At 43.6% G+C, this 26,302-nt stretch overlaps 1 protein-coding gene across 7 annotated transcripts in view; it reads right to left on the minus strand.

Annotated features, from left to right (window-relative positions):
* Nucleotides 1-26,302, minus strand: part of LOC140913636 (E3 ubiquitin-protein ligase rnf213-alpha) — a 175,638-nt gene that overhangs the window by 52,027 nt on the left and 97,309 nt on the right. For all 7 annotated transcript variants that reach the window (XM_073350365.2, XM_073350364.2, XM_073350366.2 and 4 more), the window contains 14 exons: nt 24,402-24,595; nt 23,552-23,707; nt 18,774-22,403; nt 16,505-16,638; nt 16,290-16,385; nt 14,971-15,086; nt 13,588-13,716; nt 12,762-12,826; nt 11,917-12,067; nt 7,071-7,212; nt 6,295-6,468; nt 4,993-5,126; nt 3,442-3,599; nt 2,594-2,797 (listed from right to left, as the gene is read on the minus strand). In XM_073350365.2, the coding sequence (XP_073206466.2) occupies nt 2,594-2,797; nt 3,442-3,599; nt 4,993-5,126; nt 6,295-6,468; nt 7,071-7,212; nt 11,917-12,067; nt 12,762-12,826; nt 13,588-13,716; nt 14,971-15,086; nt 16,290-16,385; nt 16,505-16,638; nt 18,774-22,403; nt 23,552-23,707; nt 24,402-24,595 (5,483 nt within the window). The remainder of the gene's footprint in view (nt 1-2,593; nt 2,798-3,441; nt 3,600-4,992; nt 5,127-6,294; nt 6,469-7,070; nt 7,213-11,916; nt 12,068-12,761; nt 12,827-13,587; nt 13,717-14,970; nt 15,087-16,289; nt 16,386-16,504; nt 16,639-18,773; nt 22,404-23,551; nt 23,708-24,401; nt 24,596-26,302) is intronic.

A 26,302-nucleotide genomic window follows, 5' to 3' on the forward strand; every position in this document is an offset into this window, starting at 1 on the left:
CTATTCAAGTTGATGGCCCATTTAGTAAAACAATGGGTCATTGAAGAAGCTTATCTCCACCTGATGGGCTTTCCTGGGGACGTTTTAGCCAGAATATGAATAATGGCTCTTGCTATGACTCATCGAAGCATGCAGGGGCATGTGACGAGCAATGTGACCCTAAACTCCATCTTGTGCCTGTACTTTTCCACAAACTATGCTGGGAGCTTTGGTTGGGACAATGAGTTTCCCTCCACATGGCAGAAGCTATAAAAGGCCCTGGAAATATCTCCATTTTCATCTTTCCTGCTCTGATCTCTGGACTAAGGACTTATATTAAAAGGAGCATTCTAACCAATGGATTGAGGACCTTCCAATCTTTTGGATGCCACCAGAGACTTAACAAGCCAGCAGTTTATTCCATCACTGCTTCAAATCTGATACAAGAACTTTGCAATGTGTGTATGTATTTGATTCCTTTGATCATTTTAACTCTCACCTCTTTCTTTTCCCTTATAAATGAATCTTTAGCTATTAGATACTAAAGGATTGGCAACAGCATGAATATTGGGTAAGATCTGACTATACATTGACCTGGGTATGTGACTGGTCCTTTGGGATCAGAAGAACCCTTTGGTTGATGAAACTGGTTTTAAATAACCACTCATCATTACCTCTAGTGTTTTGGTGATGAAACAAGGACTGGTATACCTAAGGAGACTGCATTTCTGACTTCGTTAACCAGTATGGTGAGACAGAAGTTTACTTTTGTTAGAGATGTGGTATATCTTATGGAAGAATAACCACCGGTTTGGGGTGAGTCTGCCCCATTTCTCAGCAGTTTGTCCTGAATTTGGTATTCTCAGCTGTGACCCACTGAGACACAGTGACAATAGATTACAACCTCAACATGAGTCAACAATGCAATGGTATTGCAAAAAAAAGCAAATGCAATTCTGGGTTGCATTAACAGAGGCAGAGCATGCAAGTCATGGGAGGTGACAGTACCGCTCTCCTCGGTGCTGGTTAGGCCTCAGCTGGAGTTCTGTGTATAGGATGTAGAGAAACTGGAAAGGATCCAGAGGTGAGCGACAAAGATGATCAGTGGGATGGAATGCAAACCATACGAACAAAGGCCGAAGGAACTGGGTATGTTTAGTTTGGAAAAGAGAAGATTAAGAGGGGACATGATAGTGGTCTTCAAACACTTGAAAGTCTGCTATAAAAATATGGAGAAAATTTGTTCTTTCTTGTCACAGAACAAGAGGCAGATCGAGAGACAATGGGTTCAAATTACAGCATGGCAGTTTAGGATTAAATCTCAGGAAAATCTTCCTAACTGTAAGAACAGCAAGACAAAGGAACAAACTGTCTAGGGAGGTCGTGGAAGCTCCTTCACTGGAGGCTTTCAAAAGGAATCATAGAATCATAGAATATCAGGGTTGGAAGGGACCTCAGGAGGTCATCTAGTCCAACCCCCTTGCTCAAAGCAGGACCAATCCCCAATTTTTGCCCCATATCCCTAAATGGCCTCCTCAAGGATTGAACTTACAACCCTGGGTTTAGCAGGCCAAAGCTCAAACCACTGAGCTATCCCTCCCCCCAGGAAGCTGGAGCCATCTGTTTTGGATGATTTAGACACAACAAATCCTGCATCTTGGCAGGGGGCTAGACTAGATGACCCTTGTGGTCCCTTCTAACCCTATGGCTCTACAGATTCTGAGATTGGAAGCAGGGAAATACATGGAAGATTCTTCGAATTAGAGATTCTAAGGCCAGAAGGAACCACTGTGATCACCTAGTCTGACCTCCTGCATAACACAGGCCATAGGATCTTGCTGAATTCATTCCTGTTTGAACCACAGCAGATGTTTTAGAAAAATGTCCAATCTTGACCAACTCACCCCTTAGCTTTCTTTTTTTAAATTAAGTAGATTGAGCTCTGTGAGTCTGTCACCATAAGGCAGGTTTTCTAATCATTAATCATTCTCATGGCTCTTCTCTGAACTCTCTCCAATTTATCAACATCCCTCTGGACTTGTGGGCACCAGAACTGGACACAGTATTCCAGCAGCAGCCACCCCAGTGCCAAATATAAAGGTAATGAAACCTCCCCACTCCTACTGGAGTTTTCCCTATTTATGCATCCCAGGATCGCATTAGCCCTTTTGGCCACAGTGTCTCAATGGGAGCTCTTGATCAACTGATTAACCACCATGACCCCCAGTCTTTTTCAGAGTCATTGCCTCCCGTGATAGTCCCCCATCCCATAAGTGTAGCCAAAAATCTTTGTTCCCATACATATACATTTAGCCATATTAAAATGCATATTGTTTTCTTCTACTGAGCTTACCAAGCGATCTAGATTGCTCTATATCAGTGACTGTTCCCTTCATTATTTACCATTCCCGCAATCTTTGTGTTCACTGAAAACTTTATCAGTGATGATTTTATGTTTTCTTCCAGACCATCAATAAAAATTTTAAATAGCATAGGGCCTAAAACCAGTCCCTGTGGGATCCAGTAGAAACACACCCTCTCAATGATGATTCCCATTTACAATTACAGGTTGAAAAGAGCAACAATGAAACACTGTTCAGGTAACCTCGCTCACCATTTTAGTTGTGTCTTCTTTATAAACTTTCTGCAGCTCATTGGCTACAGTCTCCTCATTCTTTACTAAATTGATGAATAGCTGATAATTCTCTTGTAGGTAGAAATATTCAATGTGCAGCCAAATCAGGGAAAACTCCACATCACCATGTGCCAAAGAGGTGCAGAGCCGTTTCGCACCAGTTACGAGAACATTAGACAAAATCTGGTGATAAAATAAAAAGTATTATTTCAACTCATCATCAACCACAAGAATAGAGATTGACCCATAGAATTAAGTTCTCTGTTGCTGCCATGTTTAATGAAAGATGTATGAAATTTTCATCATCACTAATTCTAACCCAAGTCAAAAAAACGACGTTAAAATGCAGTTAAAGTTGAGAGCACTTAGCAGTAATTTAAGAGCAAATACAGGGTTTCTGTAAAGTGCATTTATCAAAATACAGAACAGTTGGACAGGAAGTGATTTTATTTTTGGCAGAAAATTTTGACTGTTAAAAATCAAAACCAAAAACTTTTTTCCAAAATAACTCAGGCAAGACCTTTTTGATATGAAAAAAAAATCGACAAAAAATTGAAATGTTTTAAAGGAAATCAGACAATTTCTGCATTAGCTGGGGATCTGGCCCATTGAGTCCAATGTTCTTGTGGCTGATTGACACCAGCTGGGGATTTGCTCGCATTGACTCCAATGGAGACAGGGCCGATTTACACCAGTTGGGGATCTGGCGGTAAGGTTTTTATTTTTTCTGCATTAAGTCTAATATGTCTACTATATCGTTGGTAATCTCACCCCAACCATCCAGACTGATAATGTTTAAAAGTGCTTTTCTTCAGAAACCCGTTTACCTCATAAACCTGAACATCTTGCCCCGGAAAAGCCATCCTCACAAAATCACTGGCATAATGCTGAACCATTTCTGGATTATTGCCCTCTGGCACTGGCATGTTCAAGACAGAGCTTTGAAACATCACAGCAGAGTCCACAGTAGGGTCCTTTGGATAACCTAGGATGTCACAGAATGAACAAAGGAGGGGGGCTTATTCAATTATAGCAGATCACTATAAATATTGTTTGTTAATTATTAATATACAAGTGAAAGGGGGCAAGAGTATAAGCATGGTGGGGCAATGGGAATCCTGTTTTTCTCCATTATAAATGGCTACTTGTTAGAATTATGATGCAGAGTTCTAGGTCATTCTAGTTGGGTAGGGAGGTTCTAGGTTATTCTAGCTGGGTGGGGAGAGGAGCAATTGACTACCTTTCCAAGGAATGAAGGACTGGGCTTACAAAGGACAAGAAGGCTCAGACAGTCCTATAGGGCAATCTTCAACGAGGAACTCTTCCTGCTCCCACCAACAAGACTCCTCTAAGCAGCAGAAGATTAAGCACAGACCCTACTGATCTGCAAGTGTGAGACCCAGGCTGAGAGTACCTAGATCCCCAGATCTATCTACAGATTTCTTTCCCAAGTCACTGATTTCCAGGATACCGTCCGCCATCTGGTAAGAGTGACCTACATTCTTTGATCCTTGCATTTGGCTGAATTAAAAGTAGAGCTGGTCAGAAAACTTGATTTTTGTTCCATGAAAAATTTTGACATTGTGCATTTTTTTTGTCACAAATCGTGACAAAAAGACAAATTCTGAAAATTTTCACAAAATTAACTTATGATTTTTTTTGTTTGGGTCAATCAAAATTATTAATTTTGATAAATTTGCAATGGTTTATTTTGATTTGACCATTTTTATTTAATTTTACATGTATAAAATAAACTTCAAAAAAATATCCTTTAGAAACAAAAAAACGAAACTTTGTGAAAATGTTGAAACACGATGTCTTGACATTTTCTGAACATTTCTTCCCAATTTGTTTTCTAACAAAATTTCATCTAAATCAACAAAATATGATGAAAAGTTTCAGTTTTCTCAAAATGGCATTTTCTGATGCCAAACTGTTTTGACTAAAATTTTTGAACCAAATTTAGTTAAGCACTACCAAGACTCCAAGTGATGCGGATTCCACCCCATACCTAGGTGAACTGGGCCAATGACTCCTCCCTGTTAATTTCCCTCCCTGTTATAAATGTACTACTTATTTCCTGTGTGAATTTCAGAGTAACAGCCGTGTTAGTCTGTATTCGCAAAAAGAAAAGGAGTATGTGGCAGTACTCCTTTTCTTTCTGTGTGAATTTGTCTCCACTCAGCTCCTACCCAGTGGATCTCATTCTGCTTCTCTCTGTTAGATCACAGAGCTCTCTATTATGAGACATCTCCTCCCCATGCAGCTCTTCTATAAACCTGATCTGGATTTACCCTGGCAAAAGCAAGAGGAGAATTGGGTCCCGTATTTTCTTCCACTGCAATTAATTTTAATAGATGCAGAAAGTGTGAAGTTACCTTTCACCCGACGGACTGTCTCCCATATCTCATCCAGGCGAGCTTTCAGAACCCAGCTGAAAGGAAAGCAGCACTGTGTGGACCTGCTGGGGTCTTCGCTCATTGATAACACAGATATCTTAACATCAGGGGCCCTTTAGTGTTTAAAACAAACAAACATATCATATATATATATTTACACACACACATATCCATATAATCTTGCTAAGTTCTCAGCCTCAGTGACTTCATGTGGCAGTAGATTCCAGAGGATAATTACGTGTTGAGTGAAAAAAACATTTCCTTTGACGGGTTTTGAATTTGCTGCCTTTCAATTTCATCAATTGTCCCCTTTGTAAAAGGATGGTCTCCCGCTTCAGGGGCCATAGGCCTGGGGCCAGCCAGCCTATTCGTCAATCAGACCTGGCTAGGAAGGGGTTAAGTGTTCTCTCTCTTGTGGTCCCTTCTAACTCTATGGCTCTATGATTCCAACACTTCCTTCTGGTCTTATAATTTATGGATCCATAAATAAATAAGAAGAACAATAACAACAACTATAATAATGATGCACTTAAAAGCTGGCACAAATGACTTTGCCTGTAATTCTGTTCCCACAGTTGTCTGACTAAATTTCTGCCTTCTGATTCAGCGAGTTCCATACATTTCCAATACAGTGAGTTCCATGGCTTAAACTTCTATACGTCTGTTGCCTTCCCACTTCACTATGCATCTACTCATCTAATGAACGCACTCTCCACCATCCCAGACTCTCTCACTGCTCTCATTGCTATGGCACTGTACCTTTGCTGATCTGGAGAGAGGTTGGTTTTCTCAATCCTGAATAGAGATTGGTCAGGAATTTTCTGATTAAACATTATTTCATCTGAAAATCATGACTCATTGAAACCGAAACAGTTTGCAGGAAAAGGGTCGGTTTCACCAAGCCTCTTGATTTGAGCAATTTTTGGAAAAAAGTTTCAAAACCATTAAAACATCCTGTTTTGACATTTTTTGGGGGGAAAAAACAACAGTTTTGGTTTATAATTTGAAATGACTTTCCACTTAGCAATTGTAGTTAATTTATACTAAAAAAATGTAAAACCCTTTTTTAAAAATTTTAAAAATTTTAAAAATTCAATTTTACGATGGAGCCAAGATTATTTTCAGACTATCAGTTTGTGAAAATTTTCAAGATTTCAACTTTTTATTCCAATTCAGGATGGGGAAAAAATGTTGAAACCTCAAAAACTCTTGCAGTATGGGAACAGTGTTTCCCACTCAGATCTAATCCTGAGAGTCTGAGCTTTCCTAGTGGTTTCTTACTTGCTGGTATACTTAATCTTCAGAAATGATTCATCTTTGAACATCTGGAGCCAGAGGTCAGAGAAAGGAGTCTCCTGAGAGATATGATCCAAGTTGTTGTTTGCATCAATTACTGCTAGAATTTGAGCAAACATGTTTGCCACAATGTCTTCCAAATGAATCCAGACAACATGCCTTTAAAAGCAAGGAAAAACATGTCTTATAAAATAATTCTTTCGATTCCCCCCCTCAACCAGCTCATTCTGTGTGTCTGTAACATGAGGGTTGCTTTGCAGGGCTGAGCCCTAAGATACAACTATGTAAATATCCAACAATCAAAATAAGGCATAGTCATCCACACAGGACAAAACAGGGAGCAAATATAGCATTGGCTGGGTGATGTCTCTCAAGCAGATTGGGAGTCAGCTGTCTGCAGTGACTGAATACCATAAATATGAATTTCCAAAACTTTCAAGTTATCTGTAGGGTTCGGCACATTTCATACAGCTGATCAATTTTGTTCTTGTTCTTTGTTCTTGTTACAAACAAGACCCTTTAACTGTCCAATGACCTAAGATTTTGTTGCCAATACCCTGATTAATTCTGATTTTTAAAACATATGCTAGTCTTCTATATAAGTACTTATACCACCTCATCACTGTTGTACCCGAGCCCCGTAAAGGAATACTTTAAGTGACGTGATACAAACATATCACTTCTTGTTGGTATTCCAAAAATTTGAGCTATTTGAAATTCAAATGGCCAACATCATGCAACTATACAAGAACATACGTTACCTGAATGAGGTTCCTTCAAGTATGAACTCGCTAGACAGAGCTTTGCGGAAAATCCACTCTTTAGGCTTATGGCTCACCTTCTCTCGTTCTTGTAAAAGGTTACAAATTCTCCTTTTCAACACTTCCATAAAATGACAGGCAACTAGCCATAAAAGAAAAAGAAATCACTTATCCCACAATAGGGCTGGTCAACATTTTCTTAATGGAAAACTGTTTTCTACTAAATGAAAAGTAGGGTAGAAAGTCTCTGCTTTCCTCAAATTTTTGATTTTTTTTTGTCAGAAAGCCCCAAACCTGAAAAATTTCAGCCGAGAGCCAAAAATGTTTTGGATTTCAGCAGTTTTGGGCCAAAATTTTTTGGGTTTTCAGGTGTTTGGTTTCTGGAAAAAAAATTGAAAATTTCCATGGGGGAGGGGAGAAAAACATTTTCCAAGCAGTGCATCTAAAAGCATTTCCTATTTGTCTTCTTTGAAACAGTTCCTTTGGCCTAAGCAAGCTGACCTGCCAACTGAAATCAAGAAACTCTGAGATAAAGGGTTCATGGAAAAAAGTGAGCTGTAAGACCTGAGGGTTCCATGTGTCTCTCAGGTCTGGTCTACACTAGGGGTTTACATTGGCATAGCTACATCTCTCAAGCAGGTGAAAAATCCACACACCTCACAGATGTAGATATACCTACCTAATCCCCAGTGTAGACAGCATTAGGTCAATGGACAAAATTTTGCATTGCCCTAGCTACTGCCTCTCAGTGAGCTGGATTACCTGCACTGATGGTAGACGCCCATGCCTGTGCAGATAGTGTCACTAAAGCTCTACAGCGGGGTAACTGTGCTGTTGCAGAGTTTTAAGTGTAGACATACCCTCACTTTTTCCAGTTACTCTGGTGTAGCTCTGTAGTTACACTGTTGAATTCAGTGCAGTTACTTCCATGTTGTACTAATGTAACCAAGAGCAGAATCCACCCCCGGCCGGGCTAGAAACTGAAGCAGTCCACTGGTATTTAAAAGTACAGCTGGTTAGAACTTCTTTTCCCTCCACGGAAGATTTTGACTTTTTAGCAAAATAAATAAATCTAAAATGAAAAATGTTGATTCTGAAATGCCACCCTGGTGCCTCATGGGAGTTATCGTTTGTGTGCCTGTGACCGAGAGCTGGCTGCAGCACCCTGATCACTGACATCACGGCAGCACAGAAAAGGCTGAAGGCTCGGCTTGGAGCAATTAAACACTTTCAGCTGGGCAATTACAAACCCCTGGGTGGTAACTGCTGGACTGATGAAAATCACCAGTAATGGGGAGGATATAAAGGGGAGGAACAAGAAGAGGGTGTGCTGTGCAGAGGAGAGAGGCCTCGCGAAGTCTCCTCCTGCAGTGTCCCTGTGTCATGTACTGTTTTCTGGAGAACTGAAGGTTAAAGGTACATACAGTGAAAGGGAAACAAGTTGGGTGTGCTAATGACTGAGGGATCACGGAAACAGGCTAGGCAGCGTGGCACACCGGGCAGCTGAAGAAGCGCTCCGCAACACATGGGGGCTTGTCCAGGGTTTTATCCCTCTTGACTTGAGAAAAGGAGACTCAAGGAGTGACCGGTGCTTGGGCAGGAGGATCCAGATGCCAAGGAGGAAATGTAGTTGAGCAGCAGACAGAGAAGCAGAAGACCCTGCTGGCAGGCACTTCTTGGCTGGCAGATAGAGCAGCGGCAGACGTTACAGCAGTTTATTAAAAAGTGGTCTTGGGTACAGCAACAGCTCCTCTGGAGGCGGGTGAGTTCCAGTGAGAGAACTGGAAATCGTGCAGTGGGCCTGGGAGATGACCCTAATATGGTTTTGTTGATGTTTGAGCTGCTGGCTACCAGCACTGGATGGGACAAGGGAGTCTGGGCACTACGGTGAGCCCCTTGTCTGACCGGCCAGGCTCAGCTGGCTTATATGGCCCTGAGCGAGCACCAAGCTAAAGGCTGTGATACTGGCAAAAATGTAGAGCAGCCAGATGGCATGGCGGGATACATCCCAGGGCATTTGGGATAGGCAGGACAGACAGACCCTGATGAACTCTTAAACACAAAAAAGAAGCTTACAAGAAGTGGAAGACTGGACAAATGACCAGGGAGGAGTATAAAAATATTGCTCAGGCATGCAGGAGTGAAATCAGGAAGGCCAAATCACACTTGGAGTTGCAGCTAGCAAGGGATGTTAAGAGTAACAAGAAGGGTTTCTACAGGTATGCTAGCAACGAGAAGAAAGTCAAGGAAAGTGTGGGCCCCTTACTGAACGGCGGACGCAACATAGTGATAGAGGATGTGGAAAAAGCTAATGTACTCAATGCTTTTTTTGCCTCTGTCTTCACAAACAAGGTCAGCTCCCAGACTACTGCACTGAGGAGCACAGTATGGGGAGGAGGTGACCAGCCCTCTGTGGAGAAGGAAGTGGTTCAGGACTATTTAGAAAAGCTGGACGAGCACAAGTCCATGGGGCCGGATGTGCTGCATCCAAGGGTGCTAAAGGAGCTGGCGGATGTGATTGCAGAGCCATTGGCCATTATCTTTGAAAACTCATGGAGGTCCCGGACGACTGGAAAAGGGCTAACGTAGTGCCCATCTTTAAAAAAGGGAAGAAGGAGGATCGGGGAGACTCTGGCCAGTCAGCCTTACCTCAGTCCCCGGAAAAATCATGGAGCAGGTCCTCAAGGAATCCATTTTGAAGCACTTGTAAGAGAGGAAGGTGATCAGGAACAGTCAACATGGATTCACAAAGGGTAAGTCATACCTGACCAACCTGATTGCCTTCTATGATGAGATATGGGGAAAGTGGTGGACGTGATATATCTTGACTTTAGCAAAGCTTTTTGATATGGTCTCCCATGGTATTCTTGCCAGCGAGTTAAAAAAATATGGATTGGATGAATGGACTATAAGGTGGATAGAAAGCTGGCTAGATCGTCGGGCTGAACGGGTAGTGATCAATGGCTCAATGTCTAATTGGCAGGTGGTATCAAGCGGAGTGCCCCAGGGGTCGGTTCTGGGGCCAGTTTTGTTCAACATCTTCATTAATGATCTGGATGATGGGATGGATTGCACCCTCAGCAAGTTCACAGATGACACTAAACTGGGGGGAGAGGTAGATATGCTGGAGGGTAGGGATAGGGTCCAGAGTGACCTAAACAAATTGGAGGAGTGGACCAAAAGAAATCTGATGAGGTTCAACAAGGGAAGTGCAGAATCCTGCACTTAGGATGGAAGAATCCCATGCACTGATACAGACTGGGGACTGACTGGCTAAGCAGAAGTTCTGCAGAAAAGGACCTGGGGATTACAGTGGATGAGAAGCTGGATATGAGTCAGCAGTGTGCTCTTGTTGCCAAGAAGGTAATGGCATTTTGGGCTGCACTAGTAGGAGCATTGCCAGCAGATCGAAGGAAGTGATTATTCCCCTCTATTCAGCCCTGGTGAGGCTACATCTGGAGTATTGAGACCAGTTTTGGGGTCCCCCCACTACAGAAAAGATGTGGACAAACTAAGAGAATCCAGCGGAGGGCAACGAGAATGATTAGGGGGCTGAGGCACATGAATTATGAGGAGGGTCTGAGGGAACTGGACTTATTTAGTCTGCAGAAGAGAAGAGTGAGGGGGGATTTGAAAGCAGTCTTCAATTACCTGAAGGGGGGTTCCAAAGAAGATGGAACTAGGCTGTTCTCAGTGGTGGCAGATAACAGAACAAGGAGCAATGGTCTCAAGTTGCAGTGGGGGAGGTTTAGGTTGGATATTAGGAAACACTATTTCACTAGAAGGGTGGTGAAGCACTGGAATGTGTTACCTAGGGAGGTGGGGGAATCTCCAACCTTAGAGGTTTTTAAGGCCTGGCTTTACAAAGCCCTGGCTGGGATCATTTAGTTGGGGTTGGTCCTGCTTTGAGCAGGGGGTTGGACGAAATAACTTCCTGAGATCTCTTCCAGCCCTAATCTTCTATGATTCTATCACACGTGCCCTATAGCTCCATTCTTCTCTATGGACCAGATGACATCTCTCATGATGCACCATGGTGTCCCCACTTTCATGGTACTACTGCAGCCACAGTGCATGATGGGAAATGCAGTTGAGCTTGGAGCCCAGCCCACAGAAGAGAATGGGGGCTTGAGGTAACCAAACTTCAGCTCCCATGAGACATTTTAGTGGCATTTCCAAATGGAAAGGTTTTGGGTTTGGCTGTTTGGTTATTCAGTGAATGAAAAGTCAATATTTTCCAAGAAAAACAGACACTTTTCACAGAAATTGTTTTGTTAAAAATACAATTTTCCATTGAAAGTTTTCACAGTAAATTCTTGACAAGTTATGTGGCTCCTTCCTTTAGTTTTGGCAACGAAGATTAGACAAATCAGATTAGACATGCCATTACGAAAGCTTATGCTCAAATAAACTGGTTAGTCTCTAAGGTGCCACAAGTACTCCTTTTCTTTTTGCAAATACAGACTAACACGGTTGCTACTCTGAAACCTGTCATTAGACTATAGTTTCCCTCCATGAAAAAAGCACCTTCCATTTACTTAGTCTGAAATATTTACACATTTGTTTGCTTAAAGTTGGATCCCATTTAATCACTAAGGACGATTGCACAGTTGCCTTGAATAATTGTGTAGAACTTAACAAACATTGACAGCCACAGCAGCATGAAAGACCGCCACACTCATTTTTCATTTGCATTTGATGTCTAAATGGGATTTTTTCATCTAGGAATCCACAGATATAATACTAGTGCCCGAGCTGATTATACCACTAATCCAACCAGTTTGTTCTCAGAACATCTTGTAATATCCAGTCACACACAAATACAAGGTCTTTTGTTTATACTTACGTATATTCTTGCTCTGAGACTGAAAAAGTGCATCATAGAGAATCTGTATCCTTTTTGTAGCTCGTTGGCTGTTGTCTTTCTTATCCTCCAGCTGGATCACAGCTTTCTGGACACTTTGTTTGATCATGAATTCAGTGTTGATCAGCTGCAGCTGGAAAAATATTTGGCAGGGCAATGCTATTGTTCCCATTGGGCAGATGGGAACTGAGACATGGAGACTAAGGGATTGACTCTGGGTCACACAGGAAGTCAGCAGCAAAGCAAGGAATTGAACACAGATCTTCTGAGTCCCAGGCTAGTACCCAAAATACTATAGACCATCCTTCCTCTTCATTTTCATGGCCATCAGCAGAATAGCATCTGAGCTGTTCCCTGGCTATCTCTGTAGCAGTTTTAGGAGGCACGTGCTGCATCTCAAGTCTGCAGTTCCTGTATCTGTCTCATATAGCCCCATCTCTGCAGTATCTGAGCACCTCACAAACACCGATGAGTTTATCCTCATGAAATTGGCAGCCCTATTCCCCCTCCCAGTCACAGGGGGAAGCTGAGGCCCACAGACATTCAGTGACTTTCCCAAGGTCACACAGGAAGTCAGTGACAGAGACAGATATGGAACCCAGAAGTCCTGAAACTTAGTCCTAGTGCCTTACCACAGGGCCAACTTTGCCACACTACTTAACAAGGGAGAATGGCTGGTGATCACCTCTAAAATGCCAGGCATGATGCCCTGCAACCTTTCCTCCCTTGGGCAGGGACCTCCCCAATTTCAACCTGTTATATTTGAAAAGCTAACACTGGATTTGATAGTTCTCACTTATGGCAGGCAAGATAGATAAAACACTTACATTTTCCTCTGGGGAGTAATTGGCTTTTTCAGCATCTTCAGGGGCAATAGAATCCTCTGGACAACCTTGAATGATGAGCAATTGCATGTTACTTATCTGTTGCATCAAAACCTTCAGATATTAGATACTTAAGGACTGGCAACAGTGTGATTACTTGGTAAAATCGGAGTCCTACATTGACCTGGGTATGTGGCTGGTCCTTTGGATCAGAAGAACCCTTGGTTTGATTAAACTGGTTTTAAATAACCACTCATCATTAACTCTAGAGGTTCAACAAGGGCTGGAGTGCCTAAGGAGACTGCATTTCTGACTTCTTGTTAGCCAGTGTGGTGAGACTGAAGTTACTTTTGTGAGTGGTTTGGTAGCTCTCATGGAAGAATAACCACCGATTTGGGGTGAGTCTGCCCCGTTTCTCAGCAGTCTGGTATTCTCAGTTGTGACCCACTGAGGCACAGTGACAGCCCCTGCCAAGTGTGGGCCCAGTGCGATGGCACCATTGCCAGCATAGTAAACCCAATGACTGCCTCTGACTCCTGCGCAAGTGGACCCGTGGACTGGATGACCCAGGCAGGAGCATGACGGGATTCCCTACCCCCCTCTTATGTCTCTGTGCAGGTGTGTAGCCTAAATCACTACTGAGTCCTCACAGGGAATGTGCGTGGAACCCCACAGCTCCATTTGCACAGTCGCTTTTAAACGTACGGTGATGTCTCCTTATCTGATTAAACTTCACTCCACTGATGTTACCATCCCCTTATAGGGGCAGGGAAACGGCGGAAGGTAAAACAACACATCAGAGATGGGTTTAAAGCAAGAAGTCAGTTACTTGTGTCGGTTCCCTGCTGGGTGCTGATCATGAAAATCTCAGCAACTGTCATTCTGGAGAGCTGTCCCAGATTGGCTGCAAAGGTCTCGGGAGGCAGCAGGTCATCCAAGTGAACAGTGCGCCACTCACCTGCAGAGGCACAAATGGAATAGACCACAAAATGTCATTGAGTCACAGAGTTTTAGGCCAGAAGGGACCATTAGATCATCAGTCTGACCTCCTGTATAACACAGGCCATTAAATTGCACCAAGTTACCCCTGTATTGAGCCCAATAACTTGCGTATCTTTCCAGCCAGGCACGTAATCTGGATTTGAAGACATCAAGGGATGGAGAATCTATCACTTCCCTTGGTAGTTTGTTCCAGTGGTTAAGTCTCACACTGTAAGGCATTTTCTCCAGCCTTCACATAATTTTTGTATCTCTTCTCTGCACCTTCTCCAATTTTTAGCATCCTTTTTAAAACGTAAATATTAGAACTGGATGCAGTATTCTAATGTTTGCCTCACCAATGCCATATACAGGACTAAAATCATCTCCCTACTGCTCCTAACTCCTCCTGTTTATACACCCAAGGATCACATTAGCCGTTGTTGTCACAGCATTGCACTGGGAGCTCATGTTGAGCTACTTGGCCACTGTGACCCATAGATCCTTGCAGAGTCACTGCTTTCTCGTATACAGTCTGCCATTCTGTCCATGTGTGATTTTTATCATTTGGGGATAAAGCTCGATTTCTTGAGCACCCAGCACCACCAGCCTTTTCCCCTAAGAGTTCCCAACTAGAGCTAACAGAATTTTTTTTTATTGTTGACATTTTTGTGACATTTTTCATCAAAACTTCAAATTTTGATCAAAAACGGGGGTGGGGAATTCCCAACAAAAAGAAGCAGCTTTCCTTGGAAAAATTATTGTTTTTGTTGAAATTCCAGTTTTTGGTTGAATTTTGATAGCTCTCCCTCATGTGACTTAGGAACACAAGTTCCATGGAAACAGGGACTTATACTTCTAAGTCATTTAGGCCCAGATCTTTAAAGTTATTTAGCTGTTGCTGTGCTCAGCATTGCAACACCAAACTGATTTAGGAGCCTAAGTCTCAATGTCAAACATGATTTAAGCACCTAAGGTCTAAATCCCATTGACTGTCAGTGGGATTTTGGCTCCTAAGTGCCTAAATCCCTTTTGAAAATGGGACGGAGATGGTGCAATGCTGAGCACAGCAATGCCTAAATAATAGAAATCGGGGCCTTACATGCTATTGAAAATTCCACCCTAAAACAGTGAATAAGACAGTTAAAATTATTCAAATGTTGCAATAATGTTAATAATCCCTCTTACTTTCTCCTCTTCTTTCAAGCCTTTCCAAATCAAGGCACATTCTTACCAGCACTGAATGCCAGGTAGCTGCACCCCCCGAGTATCCTTGGGACTTTGGTTATGATGACGACGTGTGATGGACTGGTTGTTCCTGGTTTTCTTCTCTCATCCACTATGCAGTACCTGAAAACACAACAGAAGTAAGATTCATAGTTTCATAGATCTTCAGGTCAGAAGAGACCTTCTGATCATCCAGTCTGACCTCCTGCATGATAGCACAGGCAAAAAAATCTTACTTGGTGATTCCTGCATCCAGCCCAATAACTTCTGTGTGAGCTAGAGTGGAGCTTTTACAAAGAGATGCACGGCCATGATTTACAGACTCCCAGTGATGGAAAATTCACCCCATCCCTAGGTGAGCAGTTCCAGCCGTTAATTTCCCTCCCTGTCAACAATTTGCACCTTAGTTCTAGTCTGAATTTGTCTCATTTCAAAGCTCCCGGCCACTGGATCTCCTTCTGCCTTTTTCTGCCCTCAGAAATCTCCTCCCCATGTATGTCCTTTAGGCCATGATCAAGACAGAAAATGTGTTATTTGTCTCTCCATCCGTCTCTTCCCTCTGGGTGAAATCCTGATATCCTGAAGTCAATGGCAAAGCTCCCACTGACTTCAGTGAAGCCAGAATTTCACCCTGTTTCCATTCTCCACTGTAACGTCCTAGAGTAAAGCTATATCTACGCTTAAACTGCTACTGCAGCTGCACCGCTGTAGCGCTTTAGTGTAGACACTCACTACAGCAATGGGAGGGATTCTCCTGTCGCTATAGGTAATCCACCTCCCCAAGATGCGGCAGCTAGTTTGACAAAAGTATTCTTCCATCAACCTACTACTGTCTACACTGGGACTTCGGCTGGCTTAACTACATCCCTCAGGGGAGTGAGTTTTTCACACCCCTGAGACGTGTAGCTAGGTTGATCTAAGTTTTAGACCAGCCTTGAGTCTGCTTTTGACTTTTTGCCATTATATGAGGTGATACCAGCACAATCAGCCATCCCTGCTGTTTGCAATGGATACTGACTTGCCAAGTCTGGTGATTTTTCTCCAAGCCCCAGTTCCCAAAATGGCTAGATTATGGGAAAACCTGCTTTTGTTTAAGGTTGGGTGCCGAGCTGGCCTCCAAGATTCTTTTGACAGCTTTATTTTTCCCATTCAGCCTCCCTCAGACACTGCAATGGAGTGGAGCGCTGGAAATTCCACCAGCAGGAAGATCTACTAGCACAGAACCACCATGGTTATTTTATAAGGCCCCAATTCAGCAAATCATTGAAGCACATGCTTTACTCCTCCACTGTATTGGGACCTAAAATGATAAGAAAAGCTACTTACTTTGCACAGGCAAGAAGCCTTTTGCTGCTCTGCGGCTCGTCAAAGTTGAACTGGACAAAAAGCAGTTTCTCTTCAGTCGATTCTCTGAAAAACTTACTGCACATGATGAAAAAGTCTCTTTAGATACTTTTTAAAAAATCACACTGAAGACATAAAAAAAATCACATACAAGACTAAACAAAAAGAAAAAGAGTAGGACCAAAAAAACTCGTTACCTAAGTTCCCGGCGGAATGCATGTTCTGTGTCAAACTGACTAAGAAAAAGACAGCGGATTTTATTTTGGAAGTTCAGCCTCTTTCTTACCACTTCCAAATCTCTCTGGTTTAGAAGTCTGGCGTGTGTAGAAACCTATGAAAAAGAAGGTCAATTTAGGCAAGATTTTTGCACCTGATTTTGCTATTGTAAAGACATAGGAAAACTGCAATAAAAATCATTCCTTTACCGGACTTTTGAACGGTTGCCCAATAGAACTGATGTGAAAATGGGTTTTTCCCTCTCATGGAAAATGTTGATTCTTTTTGTTGAAAAACCAAAGCCATGAACCACCCCATTTCCTGCAGCGCAGCGCTCCCTAGCACTGCACTGGGGCATAGGGATCAGCACTGACTGAGAGGGGAGAGCACCCCCTACAGAGCCCCCACCCCACTCCCTACAGCACAGCGCCCTCTAGCACCACAACTGGGGCATTGGAGTCAGCACTGACTGGGAGGGGAGAAAGCCCTGTTCTGAAACATGTCCCCTCCAGACACATGCTGTATGGGTTTTGAGAAGACATAGCATGAGGTACCAACACCAAACATCAGTGGATCATAAGAATTTCCTTGCAATGGCCACAATAATAATGACTCTCATTCACTTTCTGGGCTTTGGGTCAGTGAAAAAGGCTGGAGGATCTTAGGCCGGGTTGGGATAGCTGGGTAAGATGCAGACAGAGCTGGGTAAGACGCAGAGAGTTAGGCAAATAGGCACTTAGCAGAAACCCACCTACAAATGAATTCAAAGTTGAGCAGGTGCAGAGCAGAGCTACTAGGATACTCAGGGGGATGGAGAGCTGATCTTACAAGATGACACTGGAAGAGTGGTTTAGCCTAACAAAATGAAGGCTGAGAGGGGATCCTATTGCTCTCTATAAATACATCAGGGGGTAAAAACCATGGTGAGAGAAGGGCTATTGAAGCTAAAGGACAATGCTGGCACAAAAATAAATGGGGATAAATTGGCCATGAATAAATTTAGAAGAAGGTTTCTCACCATCAGGTGAAGGAAGTTCTGGAAGTCACCCAATAGGAGCAGTGGGGGCAAGAAAACAAACTGATTTTAAGATGCAACTTGATACATTTATTAAGGGAATTATCTGACAGAATTGCCTATGTGAGCAAGGACGGAACTAGATGTTCCAGAAGGTCCCTTCCACTCCTATGTTCTTATATATAGAACTAACCTCTTCGTTTCTCAAAACCACAAACATTTTACCTGTAATGACAAAGTCAAAGAACCAAGAAAAACACTGCTCTGTAGAAAGACTGAAGGAGTGGGATTGTTACCACAGAAAGGAGATGAATAAAAGGGGTCTGGATCCAAATCTTTAAAATACTCACTGTTCTAGAGAAGGGAGATAAGGAGCATCTGTTCTCCCTGTCTCATAACACAGTAACAAGGGGACAGTCAATGAAAATAAAAGGTGGGGAATTCAAAACTGATAAAAAGAAATCATTTTTCACACATGTAATTAGCCTGTGGAACTCACTGCTGCAATAATTTGCTGAAGCCAAGAACTTCAGTTCATAGATTCCAAGACCAGAAGTGACCATTGTGATCATTTAGTCTGGCCTCCTGTATAACACAGGCTATAGGATTTCCCCAAAACAATTCCTGTTTGAAGCAGAATAGAACTTTTAAAAAAATCCAACCTCAATGTTAAGACTACGACTAATAGAGTCCAAACATAGCCCTTGGTAAGTTATTCCAATAGTTAATTATCCTCACTGTTAAAAATGTATGCTTCATTTCCAATCTGAATTTTGTCTTCCTTCAACTTCCAGCCATGGGATCATGTTATACCTAGCAAACTGAAGAGCCCATTATCAAATATTTATTCCCACTTATAGACTGTCATCAAGTCAGCTTTGGACTTTCTCTTAGTTAAGCTAAATAGATTGAGCTCCTTGAATCTCTCGCTATAAGGCTTGTGTTCTAATCCTTTCATCATTCTTATGACTCTTCTCTGAACACTCTCCAATTTATCAACATCCCTCCCACGTGTTTGTACAGTGCCTAGCATAATGGGGCTCCGATTGTGACTGGGGTCTATCGGTGCTACCTCCATACGAACGATAAATAAAAACAGTAGTTGTTGTCGTCTAATACTGTGTTTTCAGGGGTGCTGCGCACCTGCAGTTATCACGGAAATCAGCTGGAGTTCTGGTTGCCCCCACCTCTTAGAATCAGGCCCATTATAACAACACTAAAATAAAACCTCTCACCTCCAGGCACAGTCCATTGGTGTCATCTGCATTTGACTGTTGATTCACGGCTCCCCTGAGAATGTCAATCAGGCCATTGTGCTTCTGCTTTCCAAAGTACAGGTCCTGAATCTGCTCTGCGTCCTCCAGCGGAGAATATCTGAGGCGCAGGATGGAATCAGGGGTTGCACACTCGATGAGTTTGCTTTTAGAAGCTGCAAGGACTGACTCTTCATTGGGCAGACAGATCCCCTGAAGGCCACTCGGAGAGCACTGCAGAACAACAGTGGCAGAAGTGTCATCGCTGAAACCAATGAAAACATCATGTTCCTGGGGAGCCCGGTCTGCCGGCCTCGTGCAGCAGAAGTCCGTGTTCTTGATAGTGACGAACAACTTGGCCCATTTGTCCAGCTCCATCCTCAGGTCCTTCTGCTGCCAGTGTAGAATGGTGTTCATCTCCAAGCAGTGCTTCTCCAGCCTGTTCAACAGTGGAGTGGGGAACTGTTTGTAAACCACGTTCTTCTCCTCAATCACAATCAACCTAAACTCCTCCTTCACGCGGCATTTAACTCTGTGAGTTCCAAGGCCAAGGTCGACATAATAGTTTCCTCCTAATCTGACAAAGCACTGGTTCAGTGCATCATAAAGGCTTTCATACAGGTTGTGAATGTTTAAGAGAATGACGGGCCTGCCTGTCTCCATGCAGATTTTCACTCTGTTAACAGACCGACACACCTGTGAATATTCTTGGTCCCGTGGGAAACCCGAGCCAAATATAATATCACAGTTCTCTATGTCCATGAGTTTGGTCATCTGTATGATCTGGAAAGCCGCGTGGTTTGTTGTTAACAGCAACAAGTATCTAGATACAAACCCCATCTGTTTCTTGTCTAAATTTTCCTGTAACAAACGAACTGTATGGATGGTTTCTAAGTTGGAAGGCAGAGACATGGGTGAGTACTGTCTGAATAGCTCTAAAGGATTCAGAACTTTTAAACCTCCAAAGTTTCTCAGAATTGCTTTTGAAATAAGCTTCTTTTCTTGAGAGATGCTTTCTATGTTCTTGGCGTAGGACAGTATCATTTTGATGAGGCTGTAGAAGTCACGGAGCCCAAAAAATTCCATGGACTGTTCCTTTAACACTTCACAATAGAAGTCAGCCAGGGGGGGGAACAAATGCTCAATCTTGGTAACATGCATCTCGTCAGCACAGATTCCCTTGGCCGTCTTTACCAGCTCGTCATTGTTGAGGTCGGTCCGGAACACAAGGAGACCCCGGTTCATTTTAGCAGGGTCCAGGGCCCAGTTCGAAATGCCAACAAAGCCAACTTTTTTGTACGGTTCTGGGGCTTCATCATCAACGCAACCATCTTCAAGAAGAGGGTGCAGTGTCTTCAGGGGCATCTCAGGTGAGTCTTCTGCAAGGCCTATCTCATCCAGGATAACCACAGAGGCAAACTCCTCCAGTTTCTGGCCCCTTTGGAACTGTGCACATTGTCTGAAAGTGGAGATGATTCCTTCTGGCTTGGAATGAGGGCTGCACTGGAATGACACCAGCTGGACTTGCTTGCAGCGTTTGAACAATTCTGTTTTAGACAATCTGCCCTGCATTGCATCAGCGGCTATGGTCTTAGACAAGGATTTGGAGCTACCTGGCTTCCCGACAAGGAAGAGCGGCACTCTCAGGTCCATGCATATGACCATCATGAAGATGTTTTCCCTGAGGGCATCGTTCCGTGCTGTTGTCTTGGGAACAGAGAGGTTATCCAGGAACACCTCTTGGCAAAGTACAATCTCTTGCTGAAGCAGGGATTCAGGCACAGAGAAGCATTTCGCTATCTCTTTCAGATAATCTTGGCGACTCTCGAGAGATACATAATAGCAAACCCCAACTGCAAGAACCAGAGATCTTTGTGCTTTGTTTAATAGAGATATCTGATCTTTCTCACACCCCTTTGCAAGGGCATGAATGGATGGGTCTTGGTCCTGTGAATGTTGAGCCCCACTCTTTTTTTTGTCGATAAGTGGAAAAAGCAGGTCTCTTAAGTTATAAAACCACAGCAGCACCCCCATGCAGCGCTCTATGTCCCGGAGGCTGGCGATTCTGCATTCCTCTCTCTTTTCTCTTAAAAACTTCTGGGAGGTGGAAATGACGGAGGTAAAAACATCCATGTTGTCTTCGGGAAGCTTTTCTTTCACGATGGATTTAACAATCTGTCTGATGTACAGACTCTGAGTCTTTTCATTTAGTTCCCCAAAGTCCCAGACAAGAGGCAACATGCTCGGTGGAAGAGGCTGCACCCGATACACCAGCTGCCTCAAAGGGATATAGCCCAGCTTTTCTAGGGTGTCTTCACTCCGAACTCTGTACCCCAAGCCGGCTTTCTCTAGCTTCTCAATGGTTTCCTTGGTGTGCCTTTTGTAAGGGTTGCAAGCAGCCACCACTTTTAAGCGAGTGGTGGAGATTGGCTCTCCATTCACACTCTGGTCACACAGGACCTCTTTAATTGCAAACACGGCTTCGGTGGTGTTGGCTTCATCAAAGAACAGCACCGTGTCCATGTTGTGCGTCTCTTCATTGTAGCGCGCCAGCTCGATGGCTTCCTTGACTTTCTGGTGGATGATTTTGGAGCTGGTGCCTCCATGAACACGCACCAGGATCATATTCTGAACATCCCTTCCTGCTCTTTGCAAGCTGCACATGAACTGCACCAGCTTGGTCTTCCCACAGCCTGTTTCGCCCATGACGATCACGGGGATCCCACATTGGAACCTCAGGTGAATGGCCAGCATTTTCATGGTATTGTCCAGGGTCAGCTGGTAGGATTCATCTGGGTCCTGGGAGCTTCTCACACCGAATACGCTGCAGAGAGTTTCTAGCTGCTCTTGTCTGGACAGATCTTCAAACTTTTTATTGAAAGGGACTTTCTGAGCCTCAAGGGTGAGATATAAATGTCGGTCAATAACCTTCTTCTCCAGAACAACCTGTGAATGTGCGTCAACAGCATCAAAACTCCGATTGATATGGAAACCCAAGAACTCCATGGAGTGGTTGTCAGCATGAAAAATTATGTAGGGGTGAGACTCTTGCTCCCACTTGCGTCTTAACTGGTACCCTCTCAATACACTGTCCTCATCCATTTTATCCTCTTCACTGGGTGAGCTTTCATCTGCCATGGCTAGGGAAGGCAAGGCAAAGTCCTTGGACATGGTGATCATAAATTTTACAATAAATGCTTTAAACCCCTTAAATTCCTCTCCGGCTAATTTGCTGTTGCAGAACACTGAGTTTTCACACTTCATCAGCTGGAGATTTAGGAAGCGTGTGAAGTTGCTGAGCTCAGTCCAGGAAGGGTTTTTTCTCCCGCAGGACTCCAACAAGAGCCTCAGACACTGTTCCTGGGTCCCTTCAACCCTCCCAGGGGTGAAACAGAAGCTGTCAAGATTAGCCTTTCGCTGGTATCTGCTGATGTACTGGTATGACCTTTGGAAGCCATCACCCCTGAACGTGTCACTGTCCAGCAGCTGCTGTTCCACTTCAGCAGCAGCTCCAGAACTGTTATTGGTAAGCATCTCTAGTACTTCTATTGGTGATATGCATTTCACAGCAGGAAGGAGACCTAGAAATACTTTCTCCATTTCACTGGTCATCTAAAAGCCAAATGACAAGGAGTTAAAGGTTTAAAAACACTGAAGTTACCCGCACAAACTGAAGAAATCATCTACACATTGACACTAATATTATTCATGAGGACATGGCTTAATGAGCAGAGCACAAAGAATTTGGATAAGGTAGCACCATGTTACACAGTGCATATCATTCACTGATACAGCCAAATTTAGATTTTTGAAGTAACTTACCTAATCCTCAAATATAAATGATACCATCTCATCTTCCTATATGATAGTGTTTAATTCACAGGATTTTAAAGATGAGAAGTAGCCCATTTTAGGTAAACCTTAACCCTTGCTATGAAAAAAGCCTTACTCTAATATAGTCCAATGGTCTTGCCTCTTGCACACTTCTGTGTGTAGTTGACACTCTAAACAAGCTAAGTACCAATCTTGAGGTCTGATTTTCCATTGGTTGGCACCTTGTGCTATCATTTGTACAACAGTATTAGATTAGAATGGTAGCATCATATACGTATAAACAGCTTCACAAGATTCAAGGCAGGATGCTTAACTGTAACATATACATACACAATGTGGCCAACCTAATGCTCCTCTGGATACTGACTAGAGCTGGCCAAATTTTTTGACTGAAAAAATTTCCTGACAAAAAATGTGGTTTCACTGAAATTTTCTGCAGGAAAGGGTTGATTTTGATTACATTTTTATTACATTTTTCAATTTTCCATAAAAAAAACAACATTTTTGTTTTGAATCACATGTCCAAAAATGGTTTTGATTTGGTAATATTAAAATGAAAAAAAAATCTTTTTGACCTGTCTGAATATTTTCTTTCAGTCAGAAATGTTGCCATTTTTCATTTTGATATTTCTGAATCAAAACTTCGCAGAACTTTCCAAAGTTAGGGTAAAAAGTTGAAATAGCAGATTTTCCCACAGGATGGAAGTTCCAGTATCCAAACAGCTCTAATACTGACAATATGTGTCTCCTCCATCAACAATTTTATACAGCTCACTCATTTTTCTCTATTTTTGGACAGTACAATACTGGCCAAAGATTTGTAGTTCCATCAAGGTCTTCTCACTTTGAATTTTAACATGCTGCTATCACACGCACTTTGCTAGGTTTCTGAGAAAACCTGCCATTCACTATCATTTGGAGAGTACCTCTTGTTTTCTTGTGCTGCTTATGCCTTTTCCTCTCACCAGGTATTCAATCAAATAAAGATGGGACTCTCTGCACTTCCAGACCATGCCATCAGGGCTTTGGATGTGTCTCAGAATGCACAGCTCAATCAGTAACTTGTAAAGACCCTTCGAGACCTGTCAAGAAAGATGCAGGAGTGGTCAGTTTTGCTTCATCACAATGTCAACTGTTCATTGCTTCCCATAGTTACTAAAGTTTCTCTAAGGTGCCATAAGTACTCCTTTTCTTTTTGTAAACTTTCTAAGTTATTGAAGACCCAATAAATCAATGAGAAGAGATGCTCCATGAAAGTACACCCCAGGTAGAACCTCAGCTAGTGTAAAACAGGCACAGCACCATTGACTTCAAGCAAGCTACATCGATTTACACCAGCCAAGGATTTGACCCATTGTGTGGTCTCCCTGCTGATATGACAGTAAATGCTGGGCTGTCGCTGTGCCAGTGACAGAGACAATGGCAATATAAAGAGATTTGCTGGCATTGTGACAGAGTAGCAGGTCCTGGGAAACTGCACAGTGATGCAGAGTTAAAATCTACTGTGAGCATCATCTTCTTCTGGCATCACAAGTGGGTGGGTTGAGTTTGGTTTGTGGTGGAACTTCTGGTAAGACAACTACATTTTTGTGATACCCCTGTTCACAGTTTAACTGTTTGTTACAGAAATTGGATGGTATTAACTGCTTTCCATAACTACCAGTGGAAGGAGTTTATTTATCTGACACTGACAGGCACATTCACAGTTTGAATGAGAAAATCCATCTTCACTGTATATCATGGCATGGACATTGCGCTCGGTAAAGAGACACTTACCACAGGGGATACGTCAATATGGAAGATCCTGGGCCCAGCCTCAGTTGGTTTCTGTTCCAGTGAGCGAAGCTCTTCCAGGAGAAATCCAAAATCTATTTCCGACTCTGTCAGCCTAATGGTTTTGTGGTGCAGTCCTGCGTTCTCTGGTCGGGTTTTGGCTTTTCTGGTGGTATTTGCGACAAACAAAGACTTCCCTAAAATGAGAGAGAAGGTCAAGATTCAATTTCTACAGTGCTCTGCTGTCTCAGATTCTGTCTTTAATGTTTCCATTTCTTCCCCTGAAACAGAGAAGACCTGATCCCCAGCTAGTGTATCATAGAATCATAGGATACCAGGGTTGGAAGAGACCTTGTGAGGTCATCTAGTCCAACCCCCTGCTCAAAGCAGGACCAATCCCCAATTTTTGCCCCAGATCCCTAAATGGCCCCCTCAAGGATTGAACTCACACCCCTGGGTTTAGCAGGCCAATGCTCAAACCACTGAGCTATCCCTCCCCCCATCAGCCATAGCTCTATTGGCATCAATGGGCCAGACCCCCAGCTAGTATAAATGGACATAAGTCAGCTGGAGTCAATGGTGCAGATCCCCAGCTGGTGTGAATGGGTGTGGTGCCATTGGAGTGAGTGGAGCTGCGCTCATGTACACAGGCTGAAGATCTGGCCTTTTTATATAATTTTTCTTCAGCTGGGGAGCTAAAAGAAGTTTCTACACTGGAGAAATCTCACCTTTGCTCCACAGGCCAGGCATGGTACAACTTGCTGTAACTTGAGCTTTCTACATGGTAAAGGCCCAGTGACTGTGGTACCAGTTCAGGTTCTGAATCCCCACCCCCTCAATAAAGAGCATAAAGCAGAGCTAAAACTGAGGGCAGATTTTCTGCTCCACTCTGATGTAGATTCTCTTCAGCCAGCTCCTTTGCCACCCCCTGCAGCCCCAGAGCCAAGTCTGGACCCAACAGCCCATTTGATTAACAGGGTCAAAAGATACGCAGGAGCCTCACAGGGAAAGTGTGCCCATGGCTACACCTCCAGCTAGACCTTGACCCCCATGTGTAGGCCATGGGTCTACCTGTTCCCTATGTACTCTGGGGCATCGCCAGAGGAGCTGGGACAGAGAAGACTGATTCTGCTCCATCTCCCAGTGCATAAAGGATAAGCAGAATCTAGCCGTTAATCTGTATTCAATTCATACTTATCGGGACAACGATAATCCCGATTAAGGGCTTGGCTACATTTGCAGATGTAGAGCGCTGGGAGTTAAACCAGCCTCCGGAGACCGCAGCAGGGAAAACGCTGCTGTGTGTTTACACTGTCAGCTGCAAGCGCACTGGCGTGGCCACAATAGCAGCTCCTGCAACGCCACAAAGAGCAGTGCATTGTGGTAGCTAGCCCAGTGTGCAAGTGGCTGCAGCGTGCTTTTCAAATGGGGGTGGGGGTGGGGTGGAGTGCGACAGGGAGTGTGTTGTGTGTCTCTGGGGGGAGAGACAGTGTGTTTTGGGGGGCAGAGAGTGTGTCAGCATGCTGTCTTGTAAATTCAGACAGCAGCAGACCTCCCCTCCCCCAGCCTCTCTCTCACACACTCACAGCAGCCGCATTCCACAGCAATGGTTGCTTTGTCCCGGAGCAGATAAGCATGTCGGCTGTCAGAAACGGAGCTTTGAAAGGGGATATCCGCACACCTGCAGCCGAGTTCAAAACAATGAGAAGAGTGGCCACTTGACTTCAGGGGATTATGGGACATTTCTGGAGGCCAATCAGAATGCAGTAATGCAACATGTCATCCACACTGACGCCTGGGCGTTCAGCCGGGGCACAGCAAGCTTTATGCGTCTCGTGGAGGTGGATTACCAAGAGCGCTCCAGCTGCAGAGTCCAGGCACTCTAAGTGCCTTGCCAGTGTGGA

The sequence above is a fragment of the Lepidochelys kempii genome, chromosome 6, assembly GCF_965140285.1.
Source record: "Lepidochelys kempii isolate rLepKem1 chromosome 6, rLepKem1.hap1, whole genome shotgun sequence".
NCBI classification, from domain to species: Eukaryota; Metazoa; Chordata; order Testudines; family Cheloniidae; genus Lepidochelys; species Lepidochelys kempii.